This window comes from Strix uralensis, chromosome 20 (genome assembly GCF_047716275.1).
Source record: "Strix uralensis isolate ZFMK-TIS-50842 chromosome 20, bStrUra1, whole genome shotgun sequence".
Taxonomy (NCBI): Eukaryota; Metazoa; Chordata; class Aves; order Strigiformes; family Strigidae; genus Strix; species Strix uralensis.
Genome location: NC_133991.1, coordinates 1583373 through 1601635, shown reverse-complemented (window position 1 = coordinate 1601635; position 18263 = coordinate 1583373). Strand labels below are relative to the sequence as shown.

The 18263-nt window shown below is 50.9% G+C and overlaps 1 protein-coding gene and 1 pseudogene across 1 annotated transcript; one reads left to right on the top strand and one right to left on the bottom strand.

The window, feature by feature from the left end:
- Positions 1 to 8831: 8831 nt before the first annotated feature.
- LOC141952567 (C-C motif chemokine 3-like) lies at positions 8832 to 9917 on the top strand. Its single transcript, XM_074890167.1, has 3 exons — positions 8832 to 8962; positions 9291 to 9399; positions 9528 to 9917. The coding sequence occupies exons 1-3, from the start codon at positions 8890 to 8892 to the stop codon at positions 9619 to 9621; spliced, it is 276 nt and encodes a 91-aa protein (XP_074746268.1). The 5' UTR covers positions 8832 to 8889; the 3' UTR covers positions 9622 to 9917.
- A 342-nt stretch (positions 9918 to 10259) lies between these two features.
- LOC141952799 (G2/M phase-specific E3 ubiquitin-protein ligase-like) lies at positions 10260 to 13537 on the bottom strand (annotated as a pseudogene).
- Positions 13538 to 18263: the final 4726 nt, after the last annotated feature.

The window sequence follows — 18263 nt, the reverse complement described above, 5'->3', positions numbered from 1 at the left end:
AAAGGAAATTTGAAGTGCTTAGGCACTGCTGTGACGGTGGCCGTATGCCTGGGGATGTGGCAGCGAGGGCAGCGAGCTGGGATGGGTAAATACAGGGGATGTGAAGAGTGAAAGGTTGCAGCTGCAAAAGTCAATTCACTCCTGGGGAGCAGAAGCAGCAAGTAGCCAGCTGAGGAGATGGGGGTGTCTGCACTGCAAAAGTCTCTGCCTCAGCCCTGCTGCTTCAGGGCAGAGCGAGAGGACCTCTCAGAGGGGGGAGTGCCCAGAAAGGCTGCTCTGGAGGCAATCTGCAAGAAGTGCTGGTGAGCAGTGTTCCAGACTGAGTGGTTGAGCTGGGCAGGCCAGAGGAGTTTCAGAGCGAAGCAGTCAATCACATACCCAAATCCCACAACCGCTGAAACCCCCTGCAGTCCTGGAGGGGACAAGTGAATCTCGCATTTGTCCTGGGAATAAGAGAGCAGGCAGCTGCCGTCCCCCCGGGCTGATGGCGTGTGTACAGCCTTGTAGAACATGTGATTCCAAACCAACATCGTGGTTAGCGACACCTTTTAAAATAGGACTCTAAAACTCCTCTGTGAATAGGCCGTTGTAAAGACAAACCAGTTCAAATTCCGAAGGAAGATCACACCTCTAATCTGGCTGGTTTCTCGAGCACGCTGGTTGTGCAGTAGGACTGATATCCCTCTGAGGGATGGCTGGTTTTTTATATCACCTGGAGCTGGGTCAGAAACCTGCATGAGAAACTCACTACTTTCATGTGACAATCTAATTTCCCATCTATTCATATCCCCAGCCAGTTTCTAGCCACATGTCCTTACACCAGCAGTGTCCACTACACCTCTTTTCTACCCCTGGTGTTGACTCTGATGCATTCACACAGATCAATCTCTCATTTTCCTAACCCTCAACCCAAGATCTTCACATTTGACTCTTCCTCGTGTCGTATAGCACCAGGGTCTTGTCATAGTCTCATGATTTGTAGCATGGGTCTTTCCCTGCCCCAGACACTTCCACCTGACATCCTCCCAGACTTGAATGGCTGCTAATGTTGTACTTGTTCCCAACAGCATGATCATCCAGTCTGTGCTGCTCTATCAAATTCATTCTCCATTACTCCAGTCCTCAAGGTCATTATAATCTTGCTGTGTGATATCTTGGCCTCTTCTAGATTGATGACAGCATCTCATTTTACCTCATCAGCAAATTTCCTTTGCATTCTCCTGCTTTTTGTGCCAAGATCATTAATGGAAATGTTAAGCAGAATAATTTTTGAGGCAGAAACTCAAGGAACTGTACTGGTAAACCACCTTCAGTCTAACACATCCCCTTTCAGTTGAAGCAATTACCATGCCCCTTTCCAGCAGCTCTTCACCAACTTTACATTTCATATGCCAGTCGCATCTTCTCTGGCTTAGCTAATAATTTACTGTGTGGCACCATTTCATATGTCTTATTGAAGCCCAGATGAGTGAGATCTACTGCATTTCCTTCATCGCAAATATCTGTGAACTCATAAAAGGAAGCTATTAGGTTAGTGTTGGTGTGCATCAGGACTAATACAGCATCATTTACTGTGCATATGTTGTATCTTGTGCAATGCCTGAGGATCTGGAGAGGGGTGTTCAATGGAAGGCATATGTCTGCAAAATACAAGATTATTTACATTAATCAGGGTTGGAGAAGACCGGGGTTATACAGAGTTAGTTGATGGAGCAACATGCTAGCAGATGACATTCACTCATGAGTCATTTGAAATACTAATTTCTGTTGCTAAGGTCAAATGAACTACAGCTACATAGGAAAGAAAAAGCCCTGTAGTAATGTTTTTGAGTTTATGGACAGATATTGAAGATATTTGGGTCCTGAGTATTTGGCCGATGTGACTTAGAAGTCTCTGTTCCATTCCTCTTCAACGACATTCAGGTCCCCTAAATGCCATTTTCTTATGGCATCCCCTAAGTGCCATCTCCTTATTTTCTAGAGTTGATCTTTTCTCCTGCAAGTCCAAGGATTAAGCAGAATATTTGATCGCATGAAGGATGGGACAGAAACTAATTGCCCAAATGCCATAATGTTGCTGTAGAAACCAGCAGAATGACCTCCAAATGCCACATTCAGCCCTGATCATTTTGACTCAGAGATGGCTAGAGCTGACACAGAAGACGTTGAGCCATGGGATGAAAGCCTTTAGTGACTTGGAGATGATAGATGGAAAAGAGTGGGGCAAGTAGATAAAGGGAGCTTTAAAATAAACATTCAGTATTGATTATTTACCCTTTCATGCAGAAGAAGGAAGGGACATCTACATGGTTAAAACCATTTAAAGAGAGAAACGGTGTGCTAGAGAGAAATATTTTGACACAAAGCATAATTAACTTGTGAAACTCTCTGCCAGAAGATCTCATCAAGGGCAAAAAGTGGAGAAGAAAGACAGAAGCAATTTCTATGAAATAACCTCAGCTATGTAAGTTTAGATAATTTTTATTTTTAGCCTGTTTTCATGGAAGTGGGGCTTATGCAAGCTGTCGTCTGGGTGAAGGAGGCAATGATAGTTGGTGTCTGTAAACTCAAAACTGAAATCACTTTTTGCAGCCAGACAACTTCTCTTGAAAGCCCCAATGATGTATTCACGTGGACAGGCGCAGATCTCTGCAGAGGCAGTAGCTGAGAGCCACTGGCTCTGCCAAATTGCACAGAAGAGGTGTAGGTCAGTACATCTGGGAGAGCAGAGTCCACCTGCCCTCGCCAAACCAAACCCAGCCCTGGTGAGAATTAGCCCCAGGGTTTTCCTCCACTTGAGACCAGCGGTGGGGATGGGACTCTAGGTGCAAGTCATGAGCACAGGAGACAAACAGCAGGATGGGGACCCGGGCAGGACACCAGTGCTGTGTGAGAGCAGAGGGGAGGCTGGGGGTGCTGTTTGGGGGAGCAAGGGCAGAACAAAGCTGGCTTCACCCTGTGGCAAGAAGATGCCAGGGGGCTGGCGAGTGAGCTTCGAACCTGGGTGTTTCCTGTGCCTTGTGCTCTGAGTCCTGCTATGTGCAGAGGGGAGTATCCCCATGTGGGGGGAGCAGGGCACTTCTTTCTCACACAAACGCTTGCTCTGCTCACACAGCATTTCTCTTCCCTGGTTTTGTTAAAGAAATGTATCTGCTTGCCTTAAGGAGCAAGGGGTGCTTGAGGCTGGGGACCTGGAGTCCACGTGAGGAGTCTGGGAGAGGGTGAGAGAAGCTGAGGCTGCAGCCATCTTGGGGTGCAACATATCCCCTGGGCTGGCCTCTAAGCTCTCAGAGCCAGAGTGTCCCTGTGGTTTGGTAGAGCTGTGCTGGGTGGCTGGAGGGTGCCCAGCACATAAGCCTGCAGTGTCAAATCACACTCCTTTTGTTGGACCTTACTAATCCCCTGGTGTTTTTCGGTAAGGCATACACAGACAGGTGTGCTCCAACCTCCCGCCTGGGGAGAGATTATTTTTCCTCTTACCATTCCCTTTCCTTTCAGTCTATTGTTGAAGTTGTTACTGACTGTTACTGATTTGTAATTAATTTGAGTTGATGATTTTTGGAGATTTTGATAAGGAATGATTAGGACTAATCAATTAAATGGAATTTCACAGAAATATTGTTTTTTATAAAAGATAGTGATGTAGTGTTTTAAGTAGTCACAGAGACATTGTATTTAGTTTAAAGTAACCATACAGCCAGTTACGCTGCTAGACGAGGTGCCATTGTTAGACTGTTCGGTAAAGATGATTTATTGCCCTGTAGACCAGGTGTTCTAAAAGTTGCATTGTGAAAGGGCCTCGACGCATGTTAAAATTGCAATGTGAGCCAAAGTCCTTGAGTCAAGGGCATTGGAGGGTCTTTCTTTTAGGTCAGTAGTCCATGGTGGTCGCAAAAGCAGCCCCCAACTCATTTCAGGACTCAAGTGCGCATGACCGGAAAGAGGTGGGAATAAGAAAATAAGTTATGGGAATTAGCATGTTTATGTATGAGAGCTTGATTAATATGTATTACTGTATCCTATATAATCAGCATGTTACACGAGTTAGGTGTGCGTTTTTGGTGAGACAACTCCCCTGCGCACCTGGCTGTTAATAAAGGAGTGTCTGCTTATCTACATCAAATTGGTGTCGATAAGTTCTTTTATCCCATTTTGGTGACAAAGTCACTTGAGCTGGGGGGACAACTGGTCTATGACCCATGACCATAGAAAAATCCCTGTCCTGTGCTGTGGGTCTTTGCTGGACATAGCACAGGATCCTCTGAGGGGGAAGAGACGTTCAAGAATTTGAATTGAAAAGGTAGCAGTGGGGACTGGTTTAGGAATTCCACTCTGAATGCTGAGTTACTCTCATAAAACATATATATGCAAAGTGACAGCTCACTGCAGGGTGAGACTGATGGCTGATCTGTGTTTTCCTTGTAACCTTTAGCCACAGGACCTCTTTGCATAATTTTTATCAATGATGAGTGTCACTTCCCAGACGGATGTTGCATAATGCCACGTGGTTTTCTTTACACTTGCACGGGATCATGCTGTTGGCAGTTTCTTTAATTTCTTTCTGCCTGTGGTTTCCTTCTGTCTTGTGCTTGTGCATGGTGAAGGCAGAAGGGCTGCTGTGATCCCTTCAGTGCTGCAAAGCACAGGGCCCCACCCATCTGGCAGCCTCTCCTGAAAGAGGTGCGGAGAGCATCGCTCTGCTCTGATTCAGGGTCAGAAATACAGCCTGATCCTGCCAGCTAGCAGGGATTTGCCCTCAGGATAAACTCTGCAGAGCTGGGGAGGCTTTCCTAAAGTCGGCTGCAGACTGAGGCAGTTGTGTCTCCACTTTCCTTAGCAGGCTTGAGGACCAGAAGCGGTGCTGTCCTCTTCCAGTGACTGAGATCCTCCCTCATCCGCTCTTCTAGTCTAAATGAAACTCGTGACATTGTCTGTCTGGACACGGGACTTTCTTGCTGCTGTCTCTCACTCTTCTCCTATCACTTATTTCTTGAAATGTGAGGCCCTAAGAGGCAAGTTCCTCGCCCGCAGCAGTCACCCCAGTGCTGAGCAGAGCTGGGGCTCTGCTCTGGCCACACACTGTCCGTGCTCTTTCTGGCTGCTCTCTCAGTGCAGCTCTTCACAGGTCACCGTGACCCGACTTGTCCCCCTCTGCCTTGCCAGCTGCCTGCCCTCAGCTCAGGAATGATGGTCCCTCTGCTCTTCTAACTGTGCTCTCAGCCCCTGGGGGTAATGTCGTTTTTAGACTTTAATTCCCTCATTTTCTTAAGGACACACATGCAAAGCAGTGCCAAAAGCATCAGATAATGCAAGCCCAGTGTCCTCTTTGCTCCCCACTGCCTTTCTGGTACCTCTCCCGCTCCATGGCGGTTTGTCCTGCTAATCACCAGTGACTCAGAGATGGCCACAGCCTGGCTCAGGAGGAAGTTAGGGGAATCTGGGGGGCCTTTTGGTTTGACTACACCTGCCTTACCTACGTCTTCCTTAGTTGTTCTCTTTTCCATTTTCTCATCTTTGTGCACTAAGTTTTGATTGTGTTGAGTACTTGACCATAACCTCTTGTTTTGTTTCTGCAAAGATGAGCCAAAAAGAGGTGGAATCTTTGTCTACTTGCTCCCCTTCCTAACGGGATTTTACATTCTTTTGCTTTTCAAATTTGTTATTTGCAAAGCTGGGTTTTCTGGTCTTCTGTGTTTCCCCCCCTCCCCTCCCCTCCTTGAATTTCTCTTGTGTTTCTCTGCTGCATTAGAAAGTCAGCTGCTGATGGAGGTCTTGCATGGCAGGAGAAATAAAACCATAAGTCATTTCTTCACTCTCCCTTTACATCAGTTCCTTGTATTTAATTCTTTATCTATACTTAAACACAAACCGTCCACTTTTGCTGAGCTGCAATTTTGTGCAATTCGTTGAAATATCCTCGATTCCAGTTAGAATGGAAAGTATTTCATCAGCGCCCAGTAAGAAATCCTATCCAGCTCTCATCTAAATGGAGAACTGAAAGCTTGGCCAAACCACTTCTGCATCAAAGAGGAAATATTTTCACCATTTCCATTAGAAATAATCTTCACAGTTGTGAGATTTTCTGTGGTTCCTACTGGATGACAAGCTTTCCTCTGGTTGCTGCTAAAGCCAGTGCCCACAGATCATCACACTTCTACTTGTCATTGCCATGATCTCAGTTTCTAATATTTGCTGGGTGTGGGATATTCCTTACCACCATCCTGGCATTTCTTGTTTCCTGTTGCTATGCTCTGATCTATCCCACTCCTTTTCTCTCTGCTTGGGAAGGCCAAGGGGCTCCCACCAAGCCAGCGTTGCCCACTGCCATTGCTCATCCCCAGCTGTGGGCCCCATGACTTGGTTCTCCTGTCCAAGCCCAGCTCAGCCCTGTCTCGGGGCTGCTCTCCCCACAAGTATCCCACCCTGGGGTTTGGGTAGCTCAGCATCTTGTTCCTACGGTTGACCCAGAGAGCAATTGCTGGTTGCCTTCATTGTAACAGCCTGTTGCACACTGATGTCCTCCCTCACACTTCTCCTTGTTAAACAAAACAAATCTGGCTCTGGTGAGGGCAGGAGAGGTGCCAAAACGGGGTGGTTGGAGGACAGAGGTCTGGGGCAGGTCTTTGTGGGAGACATGGGGGTTTACAGTCAGAGACATTCATACAAACACTTAAGGCTTCTCCTGGATAACCACTGAACTTGGGATTTCTCTGCACACAGAGGACACTTTGAGGTTAAGAGAAACCTCTGAGTGACTCTGCAATGGCATTAACAAAAACTCATGCAGATCTTCAGTCCTCTGAGGAACTGAAACTTCTTTCTGTTTTTGTGTATCCAGTGACATTTGACAAGCAGGGGCATTTACATCTGGTACTACCTCTCCTCCAAGCCCTTCTCAAATGCCCCAGATCAGACCCTGGTCACCATCAATTACAAAGGTTTTATTCATTTGTAGCCCTGAGCACAGACCGTCTTAAACAGGAATAGCTGAAACATAGGCAGTTGGAGAAGGGAGCTGGAGAGGTCGTTTCTGTTCATACCACTGCTCTGAGGCCAGATCCCCACTGCCGAGCTCCTCCTGAAGGCCTCTGGTGAGATGATTTACACCCATTTTCACCTCTGTCCCATCTTTTCTAAACGAAAAAATCATAACCTTTACTCCTAGTCCTATACCTCCTCTCAAACAAGTGATAGCTCAGAGGGATGAATCTTTCAGACAGGGACCTGTTGGCAGGGGAAGGTTTTCTGGGCAAAAGGCCATTGCAGCCACCGTGAGGTTCATCCCTGCGCATGAATGGGGACCATCGCCCCTGCCATGCGGTGAGGATGGGAGGATGGGCACAGCCGTTAATCAGCATCGGTGTGAGTTAGACTTCCCTTGAATCAGGGCAGCAGGAATTAGTCATGCCCGAGCAAGGATCAGGAGGCAGGCAGTGGGAGGCCGGGGTTTGCATGGTAACCAGGACCCAGGCAGCAAACCTTTTGTGGCACCATGGGGCATCATCAGGGCAAGGCTGGAAAAAGAAAAAAGAAAGAGGAAGTAACCAGTTTGGCAGCTCTTTCCTTCCGGGTATGCGCTGGCAGGGGCATTTGGGAATTACCCTCTGGGATTGCAAATGCTGCCCCTTTTCAGTCACCCTATGATCTCCTCAAGGTTTCATCTGCAAGGCTGAAATGAGTTAATCTCTGGGTACCAGCAGAATCCTCTCCTCCCTCCAGCTCCTACTCTTAGTGTCCTGTCTCCTGACATGGATGGATTTGCTTTTTTGGGGGCTAAACCAGTAGAGAGCGCTTAAGTTGGATGCAGTTACCCTGCATGGGAAGAAGTGGGCAAGCAGTAATTGCAACAACGTGACTATCAAGAGGCTGCAGACTGCAGTCAAATCTGAAATCCTTAGAGTGGTGTAAATCCTCTGTTCACCCTGGGGACAGGGAGCGAGGCAGGCGAGGCTGCAGACTGAGCCCACTGCTCCAGCCCTGGAGCTGAGCAGCAGAGTCCAGTCCCTACAGGCCATCCAGTCCTCCACATCTCTGCAACTTTTCCAGCATGAGAATGCTGCTTTTGACCATATTGCCAGCAAAAAGGGACAAATGCGAGATGCCCAGTGACCTCCAGCTGAACACAACCTCCTTCCTACATGATCTTTCTCTTCCCACACGTCCAACCAAGAATCAGCGCTATCAGGGAGGACGAATGGATGTGCACTGCATTGTCCAGAGCTCACTCTGTGTCCCTGCTGTGACCGATGGAGCAGGGTGAGGAGTGGTATTTGTGGCAAAACCGGGGAGAAGTTGGGATGTGACTCCTGCCAGTGGTTTTCTGCCAGCAACAGCGGCAGTGCCCGGGTGTGCCCGGGCCGTGGGCTCTGAGCTGGGCTGGGCTGTCCATCCACAGAGCAGCTCCGCAGCCCCCAGCACAGTGATACTGCTGGGGCTGTTGCAAAGCAAATCCCCACCTGGAGCTTGCTGGGGTCGCTTCACGATGCCCTGCTTGGGACCACCACCAGGGCTCTGGCCACACAGATTCGTGCCCCAGCCTGGCTTGTGGCTGGTGGGGTCCTTGCAGCAGTGGTGGGGTCGGTGTTCTGGGGGTTTGGGGCTCCGGCCGGTCCCCGCCAGGGACCCAAATGGAATCTGAAAGTCGCAGCCCCATGTCCAGCGCTTCCTCTTCTGCGGTTTCTTTGCCTTCTCCAGCTCAGCAAAACTGGAAGATCCTGACACAATTTCCCTAGTATGATGCACTCATCTTCTTTCCTTGAAACCCTGCACCCGCCCACCGGCTGGGGATAAAAGGAGGGCATCGCCAGAGGGGCTGAGCATCGTGCAGAGGAGAGCACCGCAGACCCTCAGCTACAGCCCCGCTCGCAGATCCCTCAGCCTCGCAGCATCATGAAGGTCTCCGCAGCTGCCCTGATTGCTCTTCTCCTCGTGGCCTCCTGCTCCCCGTCCGAGGCCCATCTCGGTGAGTCAGTCTGGTGTCACCGCATACTCCCTGGGGCTGGGGGTGCCATTGCTCCACGGGAGCTGCTGGGGCAGCCAGGGAGCCCCATCCCCATTGGTGGGGACCCTCGTGGCTGTGGGGAAAGCTGGCAGCAAGAGACCACCGCTAGTGCTGGGACTCAGGCTTGGGGCCAGGGGTCTCTGGGAGGGCCACCAACAGGGAATATGGCACAAGGTTGGGGACTAGACATGGCAAATCTCTGGGGAACCCCAAGCGCCGGTGGGGCCAGAGCCTGTGCTGTAGCCTGAGGTCTCACCAGGGATGTCTGTCTGTCTCTCTGTCCTCACAGACGGCGTCCCCACCACCTGCTGCTTCAGCTACCAGCAACGCCCTGTCCCGCGGGGCCTCATCAACTCCACCTACATCACCAGCAGCAGCTGCACCCAGCCAGGGGTGATGTAAGTACCCACTGCTGCCGGGGGCTTGGGCTGCGATGGTCGGGCAGTGCCCCGAGGGTGGCTGGGAGGGGGATGGGGACACCCCCCTGCCCCGGCCAAGCATCCCAACGTGGGTTTTCTCCCAACAGCCTGGTCACCAAGAAGAAGAAGGAGCTGTGCGCAGACCCTCAGGCGCCCTGGGTGCAGGCGCTTCTGAAGCACTTTCAGCCCCTGAAGAACTGACACTTCTCCGTTGCCAACCACGATGTCCCCAGTGCTACCCCCAGCAGGCTTGGCTTCCAGCCCCTGGCATGCAAGAGAGAACTTGAACTGTAGCCTTCTGCAACAGGAAAATTTATTCTATTTAACTTATTTAAGTTAAATTAAGTATTTTTTGCTAAGAAAAGGAAAAATACAAAAATAATTTAAACTTTATCAAAATAATAATATAAACCAAAATAATTTAAACTATATTAATGTGCCTGTTAATGAAGAGTCAGGAGTCTTGATGCCTAAATAAAGTGTTTGTTCTGTCAACACCTGTGGGTGTCTGTGTAGTCCTGGCTGGAGCCCTGACACAGGAGAAGGGATCCATGGAGACCCCCTTGCCCTCCCCACATCCTGGGTTTGCTGCTTCCCCCCGGGCAGGGCATCTGCGGCCCCCCAACAGCTCCCATGGTGCCTCCGCATCCCCAGCCCAGGTTGCCTCCAGTGCGACCCAACAGGTCCCCAGGGGTGACACCAGCATCAGCCCCAGGGCTGCCAGGGCTGGCTCCCAGCTGGGAAAGGGCCTGGCAGCACCCGTGCTGCCAACAGGAGGGTCGGGGCCACTGCAGCACTCAGGCTCATCAGCAAACCCATGTGTCGAGTTCCAACTCCTATTAGTGAGGAGCTGCAGGTTTCTGGGACAGGGCCTGGGAGGGCAGACGGGTGTCAGGATGTCCTTCGAGGATCCTGGCCTCTTCTTCCTCAGCTGAAGTGCTGGGAGCCAGGAATCTGTGAGAGGGTCCCTGTGCCCTGGGGCTGGAGTCTGGGCTAGCTGCAACAGGGGGTACCAACCTGCTGGGGACTTGGATGCCCAGTCGAAATCTCTCCTCCTGGAAGGTCGCCACATCCCAGCAGAGCAGGCAGCAGAATTGTGAAGGACAGAGCACAGCACCTGTCCCTGGGGCAGAGATGACATCGGCATCAGTGGCAGGGAGTCCTGTTCACGCCCCTGGAGCTGGGCAACGGGGTGATGACAGGGGGGATCCCGGCAGGGGCTGGGGGTGATGCCACCTGCCTGGATGCAGCAATGATGGAACCAGGCATTGGCAGTGGCGGGACAGACGAGGGTGTTGTAGCAGGGCCGCCCCGCCACCGCCTCCTGGCAGATGAGGCAGTGGGTCTGGTCCCACTGCACTGCCCGCACCTACTGCACCGGCCTGTGCGTCCAGCAGAAGGACCTGTGGCAGGTTGGATTCAGCCCCAGCCCTCCTCTGCCCCAGCCCCAGTCCCGTCCCTGCCAGGCAGCTACACTTGAACTCTCAAAGAACTGGGAGACGCAGCCCCGCTCGCTGCTGCAGGGGAAGTGGAAGATTTGGGGGGAACTCCAGCTCTGGCAGGTGACTGAGGTGCCCTGCAACCAGCAGATGTGGCACCTCCGGGGATGTCATGGAGGCAGACGGTGTCAGCACTTCACAGACTCAGGGATTCCTGGTTCCCCTCGCCAAACACAGACCCACCCATACGTCGGTGGGCCACATAGCCAGTGACACTGGGCTCCCGACAAAGCCACCTATCCTCTCCAAATCTCCAATTCCTGAAGAAATGTGCCTTTTTGGATCGAGGAGGATCTGGTGGTTGCTTCCTGCAGCTGCCAGAGCATCCCTGGGGGCTTGCCGGCCTGTGCAGTGCCAGACACGGGGCATGGGGATCATGGTGGGGACATGTGCTCCCCAGCCTCAGCTTCTGTGCCACCCACTGCAGTTTCTACCGGGTGTTGGTGAAGAGGAAGCCATAGAAACCCTCTTGGTACTGCAAGAGGGGAAAGGAGGGTGCGTGCCAGGGGCTGTCAGCGCTACGGGGTTGGGGACCGCAAGGTGTCAGGGACCGGGGACTCACCAGGCCATTCTCATGGACACGGAGCCCACCCTTTCGGCACAGCTGCCCAACCACCTCGGGCTCACAGCCCTCACACTGCCAGGGGACAGCATCACCGTCACCCCCAGCACTGTGCCAGGGTGCCCGTGGGGGTAACGCCGGGGATGGGATGGAGGAGAGGCCGGAGCACCTTCCCACAGCATGGGAGCCTGTGCCTGCACAGCCAGGCATGGCCAAAGTCCCCTCTGGCAGGTGCCCGGGGGGGATGCTCTGCGCTCACCTTTTTCCTTGGGGACCTGACGCTTCATTTTGGGTGAGGGAGGCTGTCCTGGGTTCAGCTGGGATAGAGTTAATTTTCACAAGGAGCTGGGAGGGTGCCCAGCCAGGACAGATGACCCAAACCAGCCAAGGGGTTATTTGATACCACAGGACATCGTGCTCAGTATACAGCTGGGGGAGCTGGCCGGGGGCAGAGGCATCTCAGCTTGGAAACTACCCGAGTATCAGGTTCCAGGTGGTGAGCAATTGCATTGTGCATCACTTGCTTTATACACTCTTTCATTAGTATTATTGTTATTATTGTTTCTTCCCTCCTTGTGTTGTCCTATTAAGCTGTCCTTATCTCAACCCACGATGTTTTATGGTTTTCTTCCAATTCTCCTCCCCATTCCACTGAGGGGGAGAAGTGAGCAAATGGCCATGTGATGTTTAGTTGCCAGCTGGGCTGAAACCATGACAGTCCTTTTTGGCACCCAGAGTGGGGCACGAAGGGTTGAGATAGCACATTTCTTATCCAGTTAAATAGTCGCTGGTCACAATGTTGGTTTTTTTGTTCACATGGTGGTGTTATGGAAATTCTCCTCTGCGCTGTGTATTCCCTGTGGTGATGTTTATCAGCTCTGGGAGAGGGATCAGGACTACTTTTGCTGTAGTGCTGGGTAATGTTGACTTATGATATGGTTACATCACTGGTCATGCTGTTAAGCTGGTATTTGTGTGCAGCATCGTTGCCATGTCTGTACCTCAGGCACCTTCTCTCTGAATTTATTAGTAATTGAACACAATCTATGGGCAAGACAGCGAGGGGATACCTTCTCCCACTCTTTCACCTCTGCTTTCTCCTTCAGGCTAATTACAACAGCTTTTGAAAATACTGAATATCCTTGGGATGTGCTTTGATTGCTATGTGTCCTAAATGTGTTCAGCTCATGTTTAGGGTCACAAAAAAAATTTTTAAGCATATCACCCAGAGGTCTGTCCCAAGGCTGGACGGTCACAGGTGGCATGGCATGTGGGACAATATGAGCAGGTGTCTAGAGAATTTCTCACCTCCAGTGGTTTGAAACTTCACTCCCGAACAACTACAGGACCCTGATAAAGTGATAGAATATGTGAAAAGAAAATGCTGTGGCCATTCCAAAGAGGCACAATCTACCGCCCTGTGCTGGGCCCTAGCCAGTATCTACCAAACACTGCACCATATTACACAGCATCCCCAGGGGAAAGGCAGGGAAAACAGACCGACAGGTACTGCAGCTATTCCAACCCTCATGACAAGCACTATCCCAACCCTGGTGACAGACTGTGGCTACTCAGACCCCGGTGACAGACAAAGCAGCTGAACCAGAGAACCAACCTGTGCCAGTATCAGTTGCCCCTGTACAGAAGGAGAAATACACCAAAGAATCAGTTTGCTTAGTGAGGGATGGGATAACAGGAATAACTTAGCTGGGATAACAGGGCCAGTAGCTTGGAATTAGAGGGTAGGGAAGCCAGGCAGGTGGGATCCCTCTCTAGGGAAGGACGCATTGACAAGGTGATTGGAAGAAAGACACAAACCCTGAGCCTCAGGAGGCCACTCCTGTCAGGTGTGAAGGAAAGGTACCCCTTCAAGGAAGAGGTTACATGTCACCCAGGCAAATAGGTCATCACGGAGAGAGGTATCCAGGACCTGAGGGGATTAGCCGTGCTGGGGGTGATCTGTAATGATCCGGATTACAAGCAGTTACCCACAGATCTGGACCAAGTCCATGCACACAACCCGTTTGGTGGATGTTTCTACAAAGTGCACCACCATCGTATGCCAACTCACCGGCAGCAATGTCCTGGAAGGAAGGCGAGGGACAAACGGTGGATGAAGTGGCTGCCCAACTCCATCAATACAAAGGAAATGTCTCTTCCTCCCTACAGGCCTGTGTCTCAGCTGTGGAGAAACTGTCCCGGGAGTTCTCACAATTCCAAGAGGATCTGCCCTACTCCCCACCTGTACGGGCCCGTATCTCAGCTGTTAGGAGTAGGCGTTCCTCTGCTCAAGAGAGAGGATATGGAAGGTACAGGCCTCAGGGTACCCTGTGGTATTTATTACCTGTGTGACCATGGAGAGGACATGAGGAAGAGGGATGGAAAACCCACTTCAATCCTAGAGGCACAAATATGTGAGCTGCAAGGAAAAACAATCACAAAAGGAGATTCCTCCTGGAAAAGCGCCACTCCAGGTTCCAGTGGGCAGTTCCCAGACAGAGCAGAAGGGCTGATCTCACTTCTGAGCTTCCTGAAGACACTTCTGATTCATGTTTACCAAAAGCGAGTGACCAACTCTATGACCAGGATTAGAGGGGCCCTGCCTCCAGCCAGGTGGAGGAAGGGGACAACCGGGTTTACTGGACCATGTGGAGCCGATGGCCTGGCACGTCAGATCCACAGGGATGTAAGGCTCTAGGGGACACTGGTGCCCAATGCACCCTAAAGCCATCAAACACCTAGGTGGCCTAAACACCCCATTGTGAGTGGCCCAGGGGCCCCGTGCATCCTGGGCATAGACTACCTCGGAGAGGGTATTTCAAGGACCCAAAGGGTACCAGTGGGCTTTGGGTATGGCTGCCTTGGAGACGGAGGAAATTGAACAGTTGTCCACCTTGCGGGGTCTCTCTGAGGACCCTTCTGTTATGGGTTTGTTGAGGGTTGAGAACAGCAGGTGCCAATTGCTACTACAAGAGTGCACCGACAGCAATATCGCACCGGTCAGGACTCTCTGATTCCCATTCACATGCTGATTCATTGACTTTGGCATCCCCTTGCCAAGAGAGTGCAGGCCAAAGTTTTCTTTCACTTGGAGGGGTGTCCAATACACCTGGAATCATCTGCCCCAGGGGTGGTGTCCTGGATTCAGCTGGGATAGGGCTAATTTTTCTTTTTAGTAGATAGAGTAGTGCTGTGGTTTGGATTCAGTATGGGATTTGCTATGAGAAGAATGTTGGTAATACACAGATGGTTTTAGCTATTGCTAAGAAATCAAGGACTTTTCAACTTCCCATGTCCTGTGTGCAGGTGTACAAGAAGGTGGGAGGGAGCACAGCCAGAGCAACAGACCCAAATTAGCCAGTGGAATATTCCATATCATACAACACCATGCTCAGTATATAGGTGAGGGTTGGCTGAGAAGGTCACTCTCTTAATTCTGGGATTAAGGTTTGGGGTCTTCTCTTCTCTGCGATCGCTAGCTGGGAACGGGCTGGGCATTGGTCAGCGGGTGGTGAGCAACCACATTGTGCATTACTCGTTTGTATTTTCTGTTATTTAGTAATACTAGTATTGTCTTTCGATTATTAAACTGTTTTTATCTCAACCTGCGAGTCTTCCTTGATGCCTCCAACTCTTGCCCCATCCCCTGGGTGGAGGAGGGTGAGTGAACATCTGCATGGTGTTGGGCTGCTGACTGGGTTTAAACCACAACAGTCATTTCTGGCCCCCAACATGGGGCCCGAAGGGTTGAGATAACTACAGATCTGGCCAAAGTGTATTACAACAAATTTGTAATAAGCATTCATTATATTGGTTTAATAGTTGCTGGTCATAATGTCAGTTTATTGGCTTCTAGAGGTATGGTGTTTGTTCTGAGTTGTGCTATGCATCACCTCACTTGCCATATGCAAACCCCTATGCTGCTGCTTATCACCGGTGGGAGGTGGATCAAGGTTTTTGCTTTGCTGTACTATGTAACACTGATTATGTCACGATAAATTTATCGGTCCTGAGACTAGTCCGGTATCTGTACTCAGCATTGCCGTCACCTCTGTACTTCGGGGGCCATCTAGCGGAAAGGGTTAACAATGACACCCTTTACCTTTTCTCCTCGGAGAGCCAACCCATGGGTGTCCAATGCACCTGGAATCGTCTGCCACAAGGGTGGAAACACAGCCCCACCCTTTGCCATGGACTGATCCAACTGCCCTGGGACAGGGTGATGCCCTGAAACACCTGCAATACATTGATGACATCATCGTGTGGGGCAACACAGCGGAAGATGTATTTGAGAAAGGGGAGAAAATAATCCAAATCCCTCTGAAGGCCGGTTCTGCCATAAACCAAAATAAAGTCAAGGGACTTGCACAGCAGATCCAGTTTTTAGGAATAAAATGGCAAGATGGGTGTCATCAGATCCCAATAGATGGGATCAATAAAATAGCAGCTGTGTCTCCACCGACTGGCAAGAAGGAAACACAAGCTTTCTTAGGCATTGGGGGTTTCTGGAGAAGACATATTCCAAATTACAGTCTGATTGTACCCTCTCTATCAAGTGACCCGGAAAAAGAATGATTTTACAATGGGCACCTGGACAACGAGAAGCCTTTGAACAAATGAAACGGGAGATTGTTCACAGCTGACCCAAACTAGCCAAGGGGACATTCGATACCATACGATGTCATGCTCAGTATAGAAAATGGGGGAGTTGGCCGGGGGGAGGGAGGATCCGGGTGGTGAGCAACTGCACTGTGCATCACTCGCTTTACTTAATCTTTTGTTAGTATTACTGTTATTATTATTTCCTCTCTGCCAGTGTTGTCCTATTAAGCTGTTCTTATCTCAACCCACAAGGTTTTCCCTTTTTGTTCTGATTCTCCTCCCAATCCCACCGGGGACAGGGGGAGGAGTGAGCGAGCAGCCGCCTGGTGTTTAATTGCCGGCTGGGCTTAAACCAGGGCAGCTGCCAGCCTGCTGCTCTTGGTGATGGGGAGTGTGGTGGGGACACAGTGCTGGCATGGGGACAGCTCTGATGAGTCCTTGGTGGCAAAAATCACAGGTCAAGCTGTTTTCACACAGCTCTGTGGGCAGAAGACAGGCCCAGATGCAAGACCCAGCTATGTGCTGTTATTTCTGGTTGCCTGCACTCTTTCGTTTCCATCTTCCTACAAGGCATTCTCAGGTGTGGCAGGGCCAGCTTCTTGGAGGGGCTCCAGGCACTCAAGGGAGCTCACCCCTGGGACTGCATTGTGGCATTGAGACTGGGGAAGAAAGTAGTTTTTGCCCCAAAGAGCACTTGGAATCCAGAGCGATGCCTCTCCTGGGAGGAGAAGGCTTTGTCATGTGGAATTACACCCGGCAGGGTTAGGGCAGGGAGCCTGCAGGAAGGAGCTGTCTCTGGAAAGGCTGGTAGAGGGCCACTGATTGTCTTTACTCCAGGCCTGGTCCTAAGAGCAAAGCCAGATGTGAGAGCTTGTACCTGCTGGGCCATAAACCTCTGTGCTCTCCCTGGGCAATTCACGGAAGGAAAGAGCAGTCCCCTTCAGCTGAAAAGTGGAAGAGACTGTGCCAAGAGACAGCTCCGGGGCTGGGCCGTGGCAGCGGGGGGATGCTGGGGTGGACAGACTGGGGGGATAGAAGTGAGAGACCTGGAGGGACCATTAATTAATCCTGCCTACAGTGTGATTCAGTCCTATGTCCTGTGGTTGAAAGGAGTCAAGGGAAAGGCATACAAGCTGACCCCAGAAATATTCTTGTGCCAGTAAATTCAAAAGGGAGATTCCAGAGAAAGAAGAAGTCAATAGAAAGAGCCTGAAAATTTGAAATAGCGTTATAAAAATCTTTTGACTCAGCAGAGAGGCAGCCCAGGAAGCTCTGAGGGACTCACAGCAGGAAGAAACCAAAAAGAGAGAAATAGAAACCCCTGACGATCCCAAAGGAGATTTGAAGTGCTTAGGCACTGCTGTGACGGTGGCCGTGTGCCTGGGGATGTGGCAGCGAGGGCAGCGAGCTGGGATGGGTAAATACAGGGGATGTGAAGAGTGAAAGGTTGCAGCTGCAAAAGTCAATTCACTCCTGGGGAGCAGAAGCAGCAAGTAGCCAGCTGAGGAGATGGGGGTGTCTGCACTGCAAAAGTCTCTGCCTCAGCCCTGCTGCTTCAGGGCAGAGCGAGAGGAGCTCTCAGAGGGGGGAGTGCCCAGAAAGGCTGCTCTGGAGGCAATCTGCAAGAAGTGCTGGTGAGCAGTGTTCCAGACTGAGTGGTTGAGCTGGGCAGGCCAGAGGAGTTTCAGAGCGAAGCAGTCAATCACATACCCAAATCCCACAACCGCTGAAACCCCCTGCAGTCCTGGAGGGGACAAGTGAATCTCGCATTTGTCCTGGGAATAAGAGAGCAGGCAGCTGCCGCCCCCCCGGGCTGACGGCATGTGTACAGCCTTGTAGAACATGTGATTCCAAACCAACATCGTGGTTAGCGACACCTTTTAAAATAGGACTCTAAAACTCCTCTGTGAATAGGCCGTTGTAAAGACAAACCAGTTCAAATTCCGAAGGAAGATCACGCCTCTAATCTGGCTGGTTTCTCGAGCACGCTGGTTGTGCAGTAGGACTGATATCCCTCCGAGGGATGGTTGGGTTTTTATATCCCCCGGAGCTGAGTCAGAACCCTGACAGTTTAGCCACTGCCCTTATGGGCAGCTGTGATTCTGGGGACCTCCTGGCCTTTCAGACCTGTCTTGGCATAGCCTGCTGTGTGACCTGGGGCTAAACCAGCCCCTCTGCTG

Bases quoted from the DNA above. Each gene is read 5' to 3' on its own strand.
- LOC141952567 (XM_074890167.1), top strand. From the start codon at position 8,890: ATGAAGGTCTCCGCAGCTGCCCTGATTGCTCTTCTCCTCGTGGCCTCC. The intron at 8,963-9,290 runs GTGAGTCAGTCT...CTGTCCTCACAG, and splicing joins CCCGTCCGAGGCCCATCTCG to ACGGCGTCCCCACCACCTGC. The intron at 9,400-9,527 runs GTAAGTACCCAC...TTCTCCCAACAG, and splicing joins TGCACCCAGCCAGGGGTGAT to CCTGGTCACCAAGAAGAAGA.